Below are 16,719 nucleotides of genomic sequence, written 5' to 3' on the forward strand. Positions count from 1 at the left end.
GAAACTAAAGATATGATTATGCTATTTAGATAATGAATGTTTGGACAGTTATGGTTTATATACACAGTGTTCAATTGGCGTCAAGTGCCGAAATGTCTTGGTAAAAAGGGGCGGGACAAGACTGTCTGCACGTCAAAGAGGCGCGTGTGCCTGTGTGTGTGCGGGGATTCTCAAAGCACACACCGACACGCGGGCATCTTTATATTATTCTATATAAATAATCCAATATGAAAGAAGGATATTGGGCATTCATGAACGATTAGTCTCTACACCCTTCTGGTAGCCTGTAGAAACCAGATCGTTCGTTGTTGCACAGGAGGGAGTCTCTTTGTTCAGCGTTTTCTGCAATAAAATACAACAAAATAAAATGGACAGCAAGGAGAACAGGTCGGACGAAGAATCTGAATCACCCGAGGAAGAGGAGGTGGATCCGAGAATTCAGGTACTTGTGCCATTGATATCATGTGTGTCTGATGTGCATGAAAGGTGTCATTTAAAATTCAGTAATAATGTAGATTTGTTTGATTCATTTCATCACACTTTGCTTGTCGTTGTATATTAATCTGACGTGTTATCGATTAATTCGCTGCAACTTGTTTATTATGAACTGTTGATATTGCGGCACATTGTTGCCTGTTTCTGCTGTTTAGAGCAAAATCTAATTAACGAACTTAATTTGTGTAATTTACGTCCATCCCATATCTGTTTTAAAATAAAAAAAAACAACGTTAACCGTGGTTTCCCCTTTTAATTCATTTTTCCTGTTTTCCCCTATTTAAAAAAAATATAACGCATCACAGAAATTCAATAGATTTTAAAGTTATGAAGGGAATAGTGTATTGTTTTAAAGTAAACTGTGGTGATCTGTGAGTCTCTTTTGGTAATGTGTTGTAATTTTATCTGGTGGATGTGAATTGGGAACCACTAGAAATCCACTGGAATAAGGCACAAAAACACACTACAAAAATATTTTTTATGGTAAAATGTAAAAATGTTCAAGATTTTAATGGTAAACAATTTATTATTAATAATAGTATTAAAAATGACCAACATAATGTTTTCTTATTACAGCTAAAATTCTGATGAAAAAAATGACAAATTGAAAAAACCCTCATTTAATTCATTTCAGATCACAAAGACAGGTGAAACATGCCTTATAAAATTCACCCTGTAACCATAGTTACTGCCAAAATAGTTGTGGCATTCCGAAAATTGAAAGAATTAATATATATTTCAGGGCTGTCAAACGATTAATCGCGATTAATCGCATCCAGAATAAAAGTCTGTGTTTACATAATGCATGTCTGTGTACTGTGCATATTAATTTAGTACTTATAAACACATACATGTACACAACATGTATATGTTTAGAAAATGCTTCCATGTATTTATTTATATTTGCCAATAATTTAAATTATATGTAAATGTATATTAATATTAAAATTATATATTTTTCTTAAATAAATGCGTATGTTTTTATTAATACAAAATTAAAATGCACAGTACACAGACATACATTTTGTTAACCCAAACTTTTATTCTGGATGCGATTAATCACGATTAATCGCTTGACAGCCCTCCATATCCCATAAGTAGCCTATATATATATTTCATTTTTCTTTCTGACTAATCACCTGACCTTTCCTCACAGGGAGAGCTTGAGAAACTCAACCAGTCAACAGATGACATCAATAGATGTGAAACTGAGCTTGAGGTATGAATGCACGATCCAATATCCAAAAGTTTGCACTCGATATGGTATATTTCCTATTCTCTTGGACATGACGTATTTCTATATCTCTATGTAATTCCTGTTCTTTATGGAAATGGCATAATCAGGCATGCCTCTTATATCAAATGGTAAATTCTTAAAGCTGCCACTCATAACTTTTCCCTCTCTATCAACAGCTCTGTTTGAAACATACAAGTTTAAGTTACTTTATATACAACTGACATTTCCTGTGAAATCCAACGTGACTGCTCAAATATTGTGGCATTATTATAAGCTTACTGTTGTAATTCGTGGTAGGGTAAGAAGAAAGTTTTGGACATTGATTGTTCACGCACTTGCTCAATAACTTTTTTTTTGTTTATTTTTAACCCAAAAAGTTACGGATTGCAGTTTAACAAGTCAACTGTACTATGGTTGGATTTTAAACCCATTGTATTGTCTGGATTATGCAATAAAGTGATTCTAGATCATATCATTCTGGATTGTAAATATCATGAGAAACTGTCTGATTTGGGTATTCTAAAACCCAGGACAAAATATGTTGTGAGTTTATATTAGGCGTTCATACATTATCCCTGCTGAACTGTCCCAGATTCTTCTGAGTTTATTGTTTGCGCCTGTCCTCCTAATTTAATAATTCAATAAGATGATTTAACAAGTCTGTAGTCTGTCTGTGGGTCAAAAACAGCAGTCGAAGTCAAATCACTCTCCCATTTCTATGGCCATCACAGTAATTAAATCACTGTATATATGACCTTCTCCTGAAGCTTTATTGTTCACATGACTTACCCTGTCCTTCATATTTCAATGTCAGCAAGTACGCAACAGACACACAGTCCTCCTCACCGAATATATCAGCAAGTTAGTTAACAGTACTCACATTGCGTGTGTAAACAATGGATTTATCTTTTGTGTTATAAAGAACAGGCAAGTAGCGAGGATTAGGAATAAAACTGATTGGTGCCACGTTGCCTTTTGTCTTAAGGTTTTTGTGTCAGCACTGGAAAAGAGTTTTCCATGAGTACTGCCAGCGCTCAGACAGAGTAAATATATACATTTCTTACTTCCTGCAGATTTTAGGATTAAAAGTGGAAAACTTGTGCTAGATATACACGTGCTTGGTCATTTATATCTGTAGTTTGATAGACGTCGGACTATTAAACACCTATTAAACCCATTAAAGGTGGAGTGGTTGATTTAGAAAGGTGCTAATTTTAGCCTGCTAGCACTGAAATTATAATCCCACCCTCTATGCGATTCGCCGTCCAAAGCCACGCCTCCTCCAAACACATGAATGTATTTCGTAAATCCACGTAACGAATTACAATCTAAATCCATTAAATTCTTCTCGAAGCATGTACATACCTGTCCAAAAGAAAGAGAGCAACTATGGTATCGTCTCTCAGACCCTTTGCCTGCCAGAGCTGTCTCCATTGTGTAAAAGATGAACCGATGTTAATTCGGGTTTTTCCTCTTTCGTGATCCAGACGTTTTTTCGTCACTGCTTTTTCAAAAACTGATTTTCGTTTTGTAGATTTAATTTTTGTCGGTTCCGCAGGAATGTTTGATTGTTGCTGATTGTCCGCCATTCTCCCTACATTGACACAGCGGACGTGAGCGCGCTGATGACTGTGTGAACAGGGTGCACAGTGGTATGCAAAATACGTTGGCTGAAATGTACACATGACCATGCTATCAGGATGTAAAGAGATTTCCAACCAACATGACAAAAAATGTTTCTGGACAGGATCACCAACCATGCCTTTAATAGACACACCTATTAAAGGTCCAGTTTTTTAAATTTAGCGGCATCTAGTGGTGAGGTTGCGAATTGCAACCAACGGCTCACTCCACCCATCCCTTTAGAAGCACTACTGTGGCTGTACCTCGTGTGACATAACTGACAGGAATTTGTTGTAAAAGTTTGTGAAAAGCACATAAAATTGTTTATTTTTTCATAATGTGTTTAAGTTGGAGTTGTTTGTAATTATGAAGCTATTCTTTTTTCATTAGTCTCAATGTGTTGTGAAAAGGTACAGGCATCGGTATCGGCGAGTACCAGAAAAAATATCGGTACTCATACTCTGTCTTTAAAAAATGGTATCGGTGCATCCCTATATATTATATTGCGTTTCTGTCAATAGATATTCCAAAAAATTACACATTGTACCTTTAAGTGTGTTAACACAGTGTCTCATTTGATGCAACAAGTGTTCTTGTAGCTCAACCAGTAAAAGGAATTTAGTAAAGCAGTTCACTTGTTTTAATCCAAGAGAACCCACATTCCGAAAAAAAAACAGTTTAAATAGCCTTTAGCTAATGTCAATGTCAAACATCTTTGTTTCAGAATTTGTTTGTTTCAGTAAACAGTAACACTGTAACGGTAACACTGACGTTTGTTTTGACAACCTCATGACTGAGCTATTTGGCAAATTAGCATTGCCTTTGCGTCAGTGTCCATGTGGCACTTTAAGAGGGACTTGTTTGAACTGTTATGTCTCATCGTGTGTATTTATCTTTTCTGAGATGTTTGTTGAAATAATCAGTGTTTTGGTGAACAAGGCTTAATCTTGTTACTTATTAGAAAATAAAAAATAAATAAAAAGCTTGTTTATGCTACAGCAAACAGTATGTGTTGCAGCAGTTCTTACGTCTTCTTTCTAATCTGATTAAAGATAAACTGGTGTCACTTTTTAATGTGCAGGGGATACTTGGTCTCTGAATTCTCAAAAGACTATCTACTGTATATTTCCAATGGCACTTGAAAACGGAATAGTCTTATGATGAAAAATAATAATTTTCATGTATAGATGGATTCATCGGATGCACGCGCCTGGCCTAAAGTTAAAGGGATATAACAAAATAACAAAAATTCCCAGAAATGCACGATAAATCATCGGCCATATCGGTATTGGCCGATAAATGGCCATTTGTAATGTTATCGGTATCGGCCGATAATAAAATTTAGGCCGATATATTATAGCCGATAAAATATGAATCATCTCCTCTGAACAGTACTGTCTTTGTCATGATCATTCACTTACTGCTATTAGCAAAACATTGTTAACGTATGTACAGTATAAAGATATTTATGAATGTAAATTATAGGAACAAAAGCATATTGTTTGAAGCCGACTGCTGTCTGAGTGCTTTCTGTCTTGAGACCTGTTAGACTTGTGGCGAACACCTTTCATGGGTTGCTCTGGAAGAACATATTTAATTTGTTTATAAAATAAACATTATATCCCGAAAAGTTAAAAAGTTCAAGGATCTTTAAATAGTGTTAAGTAGGCTTGGTACGTGATTTTCAGGGGGAAAAAATAAATTTCAGCCTCAGAAAACGTTATATTATTTAGATACTGTATATTGGCCAATATATCGGTTATCGGCTTACAATGTTCAAGAATTATCGTTATCAGCCAAAATGTACATATCGGTGCATCCCTAAAAATTCCCCATGTTTTACTCACCCTTTAAGGCATCCTGACTGAATATGACTTTCTTCTTTTAGAATAATGCAGTCGGAGTTATAATAATATGAAAATGTATTTTATATTAAATTTATATTAATATTCCTTTATATTAATATTTTGTTGTTTATGAAATGTTTTCAATTAAAAATACTTTGTTATTGATTCTTTGCGCAGGTCTACCGGAAATTAAGTTTGGGCCTCATAACGTTTCTTAATGTTGGTGCCGCTTCGATACGTTTTTTTGCCAAACAAGAAATAGTAGCCTGTGCATAAGATGACGTATGTTTTAGCTTCACAATCCGAACACAGCCACACTGATAGTTTATACATATTCTGTCTCCAGGATGCCAGACAGAAGTTTCGTTCCGTGCTGGTGGAAGCTACACTCAAGCTGGATGAGCTGGTGAAGAAGATCGGCAAAGCGGTGGAGGAATCAAAACCGTATTGGGAAGCCCGGCAGGTGGCGCGACAGGTGAGCCAAAGAAATCAAAACAAAGAAAATCCCCATAGTATTTTCCAGAAGCCAACCTCACCCACGCATCGTCTGTTTTCTAAGTTGTCAGGCTACCGTTTCATTTTTACAAAGCGTTTTCCTTTATCCTTATTTTTGGGGGTTGTTGTGCTGTCATCTTGTTGTCTGCTATCTGCTGGATTGCATGTCAGCGTTAACTTCAAATCTGTCACGGGTGGTTGATTTCATTCAGCAGGGCATAAAAAAGTTATACTGAAAGAGCGAAATCTCAGTTCTCTGTTTTTAGGGGCTGGCAGTGCTATTCTGAGAGCAAATCATCTGTTTACACCAGTCGGAGAACTGCAGCTGTGTTTGGTGGTGGTGATAAAGCAAGCGAGTATGAAACGGGTGGAAAGATGGTGCTTCAAGTTCCTCATTTTATACAACACTTGATGGACCTTTAGTGACTGAAAAAGCTACAGTGGAAGTGATGACCCACTGTAAAACTTGGGCGTGTTAGATGTTTTCCCCCTCCACGAGGGAAGAGTTGAAAGTGACTTATTTATTTCTTATTTTTCTGTAGCTCAATTGGTAGGTTGTGGGTTCAGTCCCACAATTTGCTTTGGATCAAAACATATCAAAAATATAGTTTAACAAATAGAAGAGGACCGTTGTTTTCTATGCACAGGCCAACAGGATGCTAATCAAATTCAGTTGCTGTGTGAAGATATTAGGGGTTGTTTTTCAACCTGGTTAGGAAGCGAGACACTCAAGCCAGCCAAAAACGGCTAAGACCAGCCAAACTTAATATGTTGTTCTCAGACATGGTAAATTGCTGTTTTTGGGGAGAAAAAAGGCACACCGTGAGATATTAAAGGCGTAGTTTTTGATTTACAGCGGCCACTAGCGTTGTATTATAGATTTGCAACGAATCGCTCAGTCCAAATACGATGGTGGCCACCACAGTACAAAAAGATGTCGTTCTCATGTTGACGCAGGGAAGAGATCATGCGGGCATTAGAAAGAGCGATGTCTTATTTATTACATAAAATAAAAGGTTTGTGGATTTTAAGTTTAAAAAGAAGGATAAAGTCAGGCAGGAGCTAGGACCTGCGTTAATATTATAAAGACTTTCCAGCAGAGACGCGTTAGGACCCGCGGTACTGAGGCTTTTAGCGGAGATACTCACAGATATCTATGGAGATACTTTCCAGCAGAGAGACGTTGGAGAGAAAGATCGTCTCAAAATCACCCCCGAGGAGGTTGCTTTGATTCGGATCAGTATGTGAGTAACATTGGTTGTTGTAATATTAGCTGTGTGACGGAGCAGTTTCGAGCGTCATTGTTTATCTGGAACCGCTTTAATATTGTACTCGTCCAGATACTGGAGAGCGAGCGACAGCGCGTTTTACTCTCTTACTCAATGATGAATAAACTTACATTTAATCCGCGGGTCACATGCGTTCCGAACCGTTGAGTGCGATCCGTTTCACCACTATACCGCAGCGGAGAGGGATAGGAAACGCGCGTTGTAGAGTTGTTTGTCCGTTTAGGGCTGCTGTACAAAACATGGCGGCGAATTCAATGCATGTATAGGGCCGCTCTGTATGTAAGTTAGATATAAACAGCTTATTCTAATGTATTAGAAACATAACGGTTCATTATGTAAGGTCTTTATACACCTCTGAAGAAATAGTTTTGTATATTATATTGTATTTCTGTCAATAGATCCTCCCGTATTGTTACTTTAACATTTCATATCTATTTGTTTTTCTGCACCTCCAGATTGGGTAGTCACATGACATTTATGGCTCCGATGATTGGCTGAAAGAGTAGCAGCCATTGAGATGAATACAAAATGCAGATTGCTCTCTCCAGGCATTATAGACGTCTATTCACTATTTGCACTGTTCTCTCCATTTCAAGCTATTTGTTTTCTGTGCGCCGTCTCTCTGCAGTAAAAGCTTGACTGCAGTGGAGCTTTAACTGCGCCTCGTCTCTGCGTGGCTGTTCCCCCTGATTTCCCCTTATATATTTAGCTTAAATATTTAGCTCTGTTGCCAGTTATTCTTATTAGGAAATCCCCTTCAATCCGAATGTCATCTGATTAGTGCTAATGTGCCTTCTGAGTTTCACTGCCTGTTTGATCTCACTTCTGCAAACGTGTTCTATTTTATTCTCAGACTTTGTGCTATATTCAGATTTCAGAACAGCATTTGGCTGTTTTGTACTTATGAATATCAATATATTCTAGGTGTTTTATAATCAGAGTGCACTCTGAAAACACTTTCAGTACTCAAATGTCTAAAAAGGGTATAATTACATCCAATCTCTCATCCGCACTTTGATGTGTAGATGTGAGAAAAGACATTCTGAAAGCCTGATTCACACGCACACACACGCTCATAAGCCTTTTAAAATAATAAATTAATTGCAGTTCTTTTACAGTGGTTGTCAAAGTCTGTCAGCTTTAGATGTAGTAGAAAACCTTTGGGTTTAGATGGAATCAGTTATGAGGTATAATAAATACAGGAAACTAAGCAACAAAGTGTATACTCTGCTGATTTATGGGCGAAGAAATATTTCAAGACCCATATTAATAATTTATTCCACATTTATCATTTCCAACTCTCCTGAATAATATATAGGCCTATTGCTTAGAATGTTATTTGAGGTTTTGTGTATCAACACATTTTCAGTTTAGATTTGACATATAAAAGTCTTAAAGGTATGCTGTGTATGTACTCATCTTTAATAGCCACTTCAGTTCTGAGTGATGACCGTCGTGCGATTGGTGGTGTGGGCTTGTTAAGCCTGACTCACGCACCACCATATATGGAAGGTCATATACTGTTTCCGGGTCCAAACGCTCAGTAAGATGCGATAGGCAAGCTGTAAAACTATTGGAAAACCACGATCCTAACGCTTATCTTCATAACGAAATCCCACATGGCCAGCCAGCGTTTTATTTTTCATAATTTATTTCGATATTGATGTCAGTGATTCCGTGAGCCTGGTGACTGTAGTGTTTACCTAATAAATGTTTTGCTTAAAAATATATAAAATATGAGTAAACAGTGCTCATAAACAGCTGTATAAGCCATAGCCTGCTTGAAATGAATAGATGCTTGGACCCAAAAACAGCAATAGCCTACTTCAGATGACGTATACAACGTTGGTCCAGAAGAACTTCCTGCTTCAGTTTTTCAACACTACGCAAATGTTTAAACAAAATACAACCAACAGAACATCTGTTACTAAATCAGAATGTTTAACAAATATATTTAATTATTTCTGTGTTGTTTGTATAATATATATATATATTATTTTAGTGTTTATATTTTTCGAAGTGGTCTATATATGTAACACTTGCAAGAGCATGCAAAGCATTATGGTAATGTTCTAGAATCTTGTTGCAGTTCGTAGGAACTTTCATCAGACCACCCACAATCCACCCACTTGGCTCTGTTTAATAGTGCATAGGACTCAAACCAAAGATGTTTATCAGTCAGAACTTCTAAATCGGTCATCTTTAAACAGTGAGAATTGTATACTGTTTACTATTTACCACAAAGCAAATGGTTTTCAGATGTTAAAAGAAACTTCAATCTAAGTAGGTAGGCAATTTTTTTATAGACGGAGACAGTTTTGTGTCTAAAATTAGTCCAGGGCAGAGAAGCTTAAAGTTGATAAGATGGAAGTCCCTTGTTGACAGGATGTGTGCGCAGAAGCAATTCAGCATTCGTTTTCCTTGAGACCATAAATCGCCTTGTTTTATACCAGGTTAAATCAGATGTCTTTGAATAAGTGACCTTATTTCTATTCCAGAGTCAGGACAATGGACAAGAAACATCACAACAGCATTTCAACTGGGTCACCGTCAACCCTTCAAATGTCATGAGACCATTTAAAAGTTAGATTAAAATCATATATGTACTGTATTCATCAATTAAAGTACATATTTCCGGAAAAAAGTAATTTACAGTATAACAAACCCCCTTAAGGTGATGCAAGACCCCTACAGGGAATTACCAACATTATACATTATTCTTTACATAAATGTGATTGGATTGTTGGCAGCTCTCCCATCACTCGGTGTCCTTTGCTGTGTGGATTGGAGGTCTCTGCAGTTGATCCCCTGCTGTCAGCTTTCCCCGGCAATGCCGCATCCCATCAACTTTGAAGCCTGAGCTAAAAATAACTTGTGTGAGGGTGAGGAAAAGATGCAGGAAGAAGGGCTGAAAGAGCAGGCGCAGGATTAGCCCTGAGATTATTATACATCCCTGCGAGCGTCATTTGAAGTGTTTGATACCTCATACGCTCACTTTTGAGTTTGGTTGTGTAGCAGAAGAAGAGGAGCGTATTACATTCATTGGCTGATACGGAGCATGCCGAGTGCTGGGTTTTATGATGCAATGAAACTCTGTCATGAGACATTTATGCTTTGACTGACTTCTTTTTCTAAGGGTTTGTTGAGATAACAGCAGTGAAACTGGAATTTGGCCTCACAAATGATGGCTGAAGCCCTTTTGGGGTTCTTTTCTGCTGGAATTAAATCGATTTCAAATACTTCAGACTGAATCAATTGTTTTGGACAGACACCCCTCTAGGTTTACCTTAAAGTATAAATAACTCAAAATTATTTGATTAATAGCGAGATTAACATTACTGAAAATGTAAAAATCCTAGCCAAGCGCACTGCAAAATAACTGCTTTGTATGAGCTTCTTTAATAATGAATAAATGCAAAAGAAGATATATTGGGGTGGTACCATCCCAAAAAGGGAAAAAATCACTCCCATTTGTGGAATGATCTGCCCGCTGCTACAAGATCAGCAGATTCTGTGGCCATCTTTAAGAATGGTCTGAAAACACATCTCTTCCTTCAGCACGTGACCGATCAGATCTGACTTCTGTTTCTTTTCTACTCGTTCTATCCTTTCCATACTGTGGTAGGCTATATGAGACCAGTTTGTTATTGCACTTATACTTTTTGTTGTCCTTATGTTGGTCCAATCGCTTCTATTGTTTACCTCATTTGTAAGTCGCTTTGGATAAAAGCATCTGCTAAATGTAAACGTAAATGAAGAACATTGGTAACGAAACAACATTGGCTTCCATTGTATGGACACAAAACCACTTAGACATTTCTCAAAATATCTTCTTTTGTGCTTCACAGAAAAAGAGTCATATACAGGTTTTGAAAGACATTAGGGTAAATAAATGATAACCAAATTTTTTTTTTTGCTGGTCTATCTGAAGCGGAAACTGCTAGATTGTTTATGTGTTGTGTCTGACAGTGATTTCCTAAAGCTTCTACTTATGATGCGTTTGATGGAAGGGCTCAGGCAGTGAGAAGAGATTCATGATCTTCATCCGGCTCTGAGCGGGGCTGATCAAAGTCTGCCAACACCGTCCTGCTGAATGTTGAATGGCGTCCCTGGCACTGATCTCTGACAGATCCGCTGTCTTTTTCCTCTCCAGGCTCAGCTGGAAGCACAAAGGTCCACTCAGGACTTCCAGAGGGCCGCTGAGGTGCTGCGTGCGGCCAAGGAGACCATCGCTCTGGCCGAACAGAGGCTGCTGGAGGACGACCAGCGGCAGTTCGACTCGGCGTGGCAGGAGATGCTCAACCATGCTACGCAGCGGGTGAGTGGTCCGCAGATCTGCGTTGACCGTTCAATAGAATCATTCATGGAAATACTCAAAAATGCTTTTGGTTTGCAGGTGATGGAGGCGGAACAGATCAAATCACGCAGCGAGCTATTGCACAAAGAGACAGCAGCCAAGTACACTGCCGCCATGGGCCGCATGAAACAGCTTGAGAAGAAACTCAAACGCACCATCAGCAAGTCGAAGTATGCACGCTTATGAATCCATTAGAGACGCTGTGAGATAATGCCAATCAAAATCTTCATATGGCCAAGGTTTACATCATGGAAATGGTTTCACTTCTGCTTATTTTTTACACGAGGAGGTTTAATTCAGTCTTTTCGGGCTATCTCCAAAAGCTTCTTCCTGTTTTAGTGTGGAAAAAAGGTGCAAAGTGGATGAGACTGAACATCTGAGGGGAGGGTGGGTTTCTCGGCAAGCGAGTGTGACTCGGCAGGTTGATAGGGGAGCTCATCTCTCTGTCTGAACCTGTCTAATCCTCTCACTCAGAATTTGCCTAACGTGTCGGCATATGGAGAACGGTTGCCGTGGTAATACGCACCGTGTTATTTACAGGCTCTTACAGTTGGACTAATCGCCTTTTCCTCATTTCTTTTGCAGGCCCTACTTTGAAATGAAGGCAAAATATTACCTGAATCTCGAGGTACTGCTGCACATAGATTAGGCTAACATGTATCACACAAAAAATACCATAGTAAACTAGCAAAATTATTAGATACTATAGTATTTTTGAACCTTACTATAGTAAATACTAGAGTTGACTATAGACTATACAATGGTAATTATACTATACAATAATTTACTGTAGTATACAACAGTTTATTATAGTAAATGCTATAGTACGATTCCAATAGTGTACTACAGTCTACTATAGTATTTCCTATAAGGTTGAAGAATACTATGGTATCTATAGGAATTTTACTACAGTATACAGTACTAAAGTAATTACTGTAGTATTTTCTGTTGTATGTAAATCCACCGTAGAGCAACATTAATAAGAAAGATGACTCGCATCTTAAATGATGTTTAATGGAATGTTTTTTATTTACTTTGATAAATGGGCTCAAACAAGACTCAAGTCTTAGTATCTTAGTACAGTCAACATATCACGTTTTTAAGATGTTGAGATGTTTTTCACTAAACAAATAGATTTGGGAAATAATTTTTATTAGTGCATCATTCTGGATTTGTTTGGACTGTAAAGTGTATCTACATGATTTCAATTCTGTACTTTGCTTGTTTGCCATCTTTATTCTTCACCTTAGCTTCATTTGATCTGTCCTTCTCTCTTCAGCAACTGAAGAAAAATGTAGATGACCTGCAGGCGAAGCTAACGCAAGCTAAAGGGGAATATAAATCTGCCTTGAGGAACCTGGAGATGATCTCAGATGAGATCCACGAGCGCAGACGTTCCTCAGGCATGGGCCCACGGGAGAGAGGCGTCGGTTCGGAGGGTGATGGCGTCATTGGTGAAGATCTCTCCGGCTTCAAAATGGACTCTGATGGGATATCGAGTGAGTAGAGATTTTCTCACGGATGTCTTTTGTTTGAATTACATTTCAAGAAGAACAGTGTAACTCCTCGCATGTAATATTGCGTATGTTTCAAACCTTTAGTGGCTTTCCTTGCTTAGCAAAATGTTAACATTAGACCCTATGTAAGTCGACAGAGTGCTTGTCGAGTCCCTTGTTTGATTCGCAAGCATTGTTTGTGTGTTATGCATGAGAGACCATCAATACAGCCTTAGCGGTTCAGCCTCAGGCTTTGAGGTTAGGAACTTTTACTGGAAAACACTATTTGATGGTTGATGATGGTTTTAACCAAGACAAAATAGCTGTTATGTCACTAAATGGCCTTTAGGCTTTCCTCTGACCTCAGCAGAATTGGATTTAACGGTAGAAAACAAATCCAATATTCTGGAATAATCGAGTTGGGGGTTATCAAGCAGGATGCATTCTTGTTTTTACCCAGTTTGATGTTTTGGTGTATTGAATCACGTCTTTGTGTGAGTTACATAGCACTTTAAATGGCTGCATTGCAGTATTGAGCGAAGAGTTTTCTGTCCTTTGTCTTCAGAGGTTCAGTGTGGTTCTGCAAAGGGTTGCATGAGGTCTTTAAAACAAACAAACTGTGCAAATCACCAATGAAATGCTAGTCTTTTAGTGTTATTTGATTAAGTTTTGACTTTTTGCAAGGTCATTTAATTTCTCTTCCCGTCTTTTTCAACCATTTAGGTGGATTTTTTCACGGCAAGACTGTTGCTATCAAAACAACATCCCAATACCGTAACATTGACTCGTTCAATTATGTTTGTCTGAGGTGGAACTATTTATTTGATAAACTAATAAAATAAAGTTTTTGTATGTTCTGTTTGATGACACTAGTGGCACAGAAATGACACACCGTTCATCTTTCTTGTGGTGGTAATTGGACTGATGCGTGTGATTTGTAAAGTGTGAATTGAGCAGTAAAGGACTGAAACGGATCAAATCAGCATTTGTGAGCTCAGTGTCATTCTAAGAGCAGCTACAGGAATGCTTTTACATGCAGGAGACAGATTATGGGTGTTGAACATTAACCTAAAATGTCTCCTATGTTGATTTGATGGTTAACTTGTTTTTATTCACATGAGAGTCCAAGGTCTTTTTAGTGACCTCCCATAGGCACTTTTAAGTCATTTTCACTTTATTTTTTACTATACTGGATGACAGCCACAACAAAAATGTGGGGAATAGTAATAATAAGTGAGCAGAAAAAAACTTACTGGTAGTATGTTTATATAGCCACAGAAAAAAATTAAGAGTAAATTTTAAAATGAGAAAAACTGAAATGGTCTATTTATAGGTGTGTGTTTAGGTAAATGATCATTTTTGTTTCATTCTGTGAACTACTAACAATATTTCTCCCAAATTTCAAATACAAATATTCTTTCTATTTGCATTTATTTGCAGAAAATGAAAACTGGACAAACGGGTGAAAATAACAGAAAAGATGCTCTGTGTTTTTCAGACCTCAAATACTGCAAAGAAAACAAGTTCATACTCACTTTTAAGCAACACAACAGTCATATTTGTATAATATGTCAAATATTTTTTTATGTGATAACCTCTAAATGTTTATCACAGTTTTTCTTGTCATGCTCCCAGTCATTTCACATTGCTGTTGGATGACTTTGTAACCCCTGAGGTTTGAATTTGTTGAGATTCGACAGACACTGGACTGGAATGGCCACAATACATCTAGAAATGCTGATGAAACGACACTTTTGAATATTTTGGAGTATGTGTCATGTCCCCTTAAATGATTTTTCTCCCCGCAGTGGCATCTGGTTCCTTCGATGATGAAAACTGCAGCTCCAGTGCCATGTCTGAGGAAGACTCCGAGTCCACCGGCAGCTTCAGCTTTGGGACGAACAGCCCTCTGGATTTACCTTGTCCCTTCTCTTCCTCTTCTTCCTCATCATCTGGCTCTCCGTCCCCCGCTCCCTCCTCACGTCCCTGCAGCCTGGACCTGCCCAGCAACGTCTCATTGTCTGACTTCAGTCTGATGTCCCCCATCCTGGGCCCTCGCAGCGAATGCAGCGGAGCTTCTTCCCCCGAGTGCGATGTAGAGAGAGGTGAGATGCATTGGCCGTGATGGATGTGCCGCACGTGCTAGTCTTGCTCTAGTTTCTCATGTGAGACCAGTTTTTTCTCTCCCGTGCCTGTTTGCACCTGTGCCCTTGTTAGGGGTTGGTATAATGGAGAGAAAAAAATTCTCAGCAAATATTGATGTACAGTATATGTTATTTTTGATTCTGATTCAGCTCTGATTTAACTTCTTCTCGTTTGTGATTTCTGATCGCAAAAATCACCTTTAAAAACACTCGAACTAAATAAAACTATTTTATTTCAAATGTCTGTATACAGGTGACAGAGCAGAGGGAGCCGAAGCTGTACTCGACAACAGTCTCAGCAATAACAACACAAGTGCCAAACCGACCTTCGGCCTTGATAGTCGCTTTCGTCTGCTCCCTCTAAAACTCGGCCGAACGGAAAGCAGAAAAACCGCTGATCCTCTCAGTCTCGCCCAGCACTCCTCCACGACCACGATCCTGCTCGACGGGATGTGAAGGCTATAGCCGCTACACCGACGTTGATGTATTCATCCTCATTGCCTCCTGTCACCTGTCAATGTCGCCTTGGTCTATTCCTCTCACTGTCTAGTTCTGCCAACTTTCAGATTGAACTTTGGCTCGATCTCATGAGTGTTTGGACTCTGACACGACGTGCGGAAGAGACAAATCTGCCATTTGGTAGAAACTAGATTTTTGAAAATAAGACTATTTATTGTGAACATGAACATCCTCACAACATCCCACACGTTCTGTAGTCTACAAAGTGATGATGTCTGCAGAAGTCGCTGTAGTTAGCGCTTGTCTTGACTGGGGAGCTTTCTGAAATGCATTAAGAGATTTAATACACTGTCGATTTGTGCACTTTTGTCTGTAATGCCGTAACAGTGTCACGGGCCGCTGATATACACAATCATTTGTGTGGCAGTATAATGTTACGGCCTTTCCAGTTAATGTGTAGCTAGGACACCTGTGCATGTTTACGCTTTAGCCTGGACGTGTTAAAACGAAAAAAGGATTCAAAATCTCCAAGGAGCTTTGAACGTCTGCTTCTTTGCTGCAACAAAAGAAGCCAACAAACTGCACGTCACAGGTCACCGCCTCGCATCGGCACCTGTCACTTTCATCTCTCACAAGCCAAATAACACGAGCTTCCCCTACACGACTGGACATCGTGCATGCCCACCTGTTTCTCCGTATAGAGAATTATGAGCAATATGTGCAGATTCACAGCATCTTGAGCTGACGATAAAACGGAGAACACTTCAGACAAGAGCCGAATAGATTTACCGATGGGGATTATGGGTAAGATTTGGCTGGTGTCAGTCGTGGTTTTACCACACTGCGATTAGGAAGATATTGAATGTTCAAGCTTTCGTACAGTAGCTGTTGGATTTAGAGAAGCAGCATCAGATCTGGTGTTTTTGTATGTCCTTGTGTCTTCTAAGATGTACTTCACCTTATCTCCTGTTTGTTTTGTTCTTTTGTCTGTTGCTGAGGAAAAAATAAGCTCATACCAGTATTCTTAAGTGATTTAGGACGTTTGGTCTTTTTGTTGTTTACAAAGCTGGTGTAATTGTTTTCAAAAATAAATAAAATACCTGATGTATTGTTACTAGTCAAGAAGATGACCACACTAATAAAATAAGCTGTCTGTTTATGAAATGCTGTTGGCTACCATAGAACAACTTGAAGTTAAATCTCAATTTGTCAATAACACAGTTTGGCCATCTTTTTTTTTGTGATTTTAGAGGTACTTTAAATTCTCAGATCACCTT

General features: G+C 38.5%; 1 protein-coding gene across 1 annotated transcript; it reads left to right on the forward strand.

Annotated features, from left to right (window-relative positions):
- The first annotated feature begins 115 nt into the window (after window positions 1-115).
- On the forward strand, window positions 116-16,703 carry sh3bp5b (SH3-domain binding protein 5b (BTK-associated)). Its single transcript, XM_057339518.1, has 9 exons — window positions 116-442; window positions 1,652-1,714; window positions 5,549-5,677; window positions 11,140-11,304; window positions 11,383-11,513; window positions 11,929-11,971; window positions 12,623-12,842; window positions 14,648-14,944; window positions 15,237-16,703. Exons 1-9 carry the CDS (start codon window positions 368-370, stop codon window positions 15,437-15,439), a joined length of 1,326 nt encoding a protein of 441 aa, XP_057195501.1. The 5' UTR covers window positions 116-367; the 3' UTR covers window positions 15,440-16,703.
- Window positions 16,704-16,719: the final 16 nt, after the last annotated feature.

The sequence above is a fragment of the Triplophysa rosa genome, linkage group LG8 (assembly GCF_024868665.1).
Source record: "Triplophysa rosa linkage group LG8, Trosa_1v2, whole genome shotgun sequence".
NCBI lineage: Eukaryota > Metazoa > Chordata > Actinopteri > Cypriniformes > Nemacheilidae > Triplophysa > Triplophysa rosa.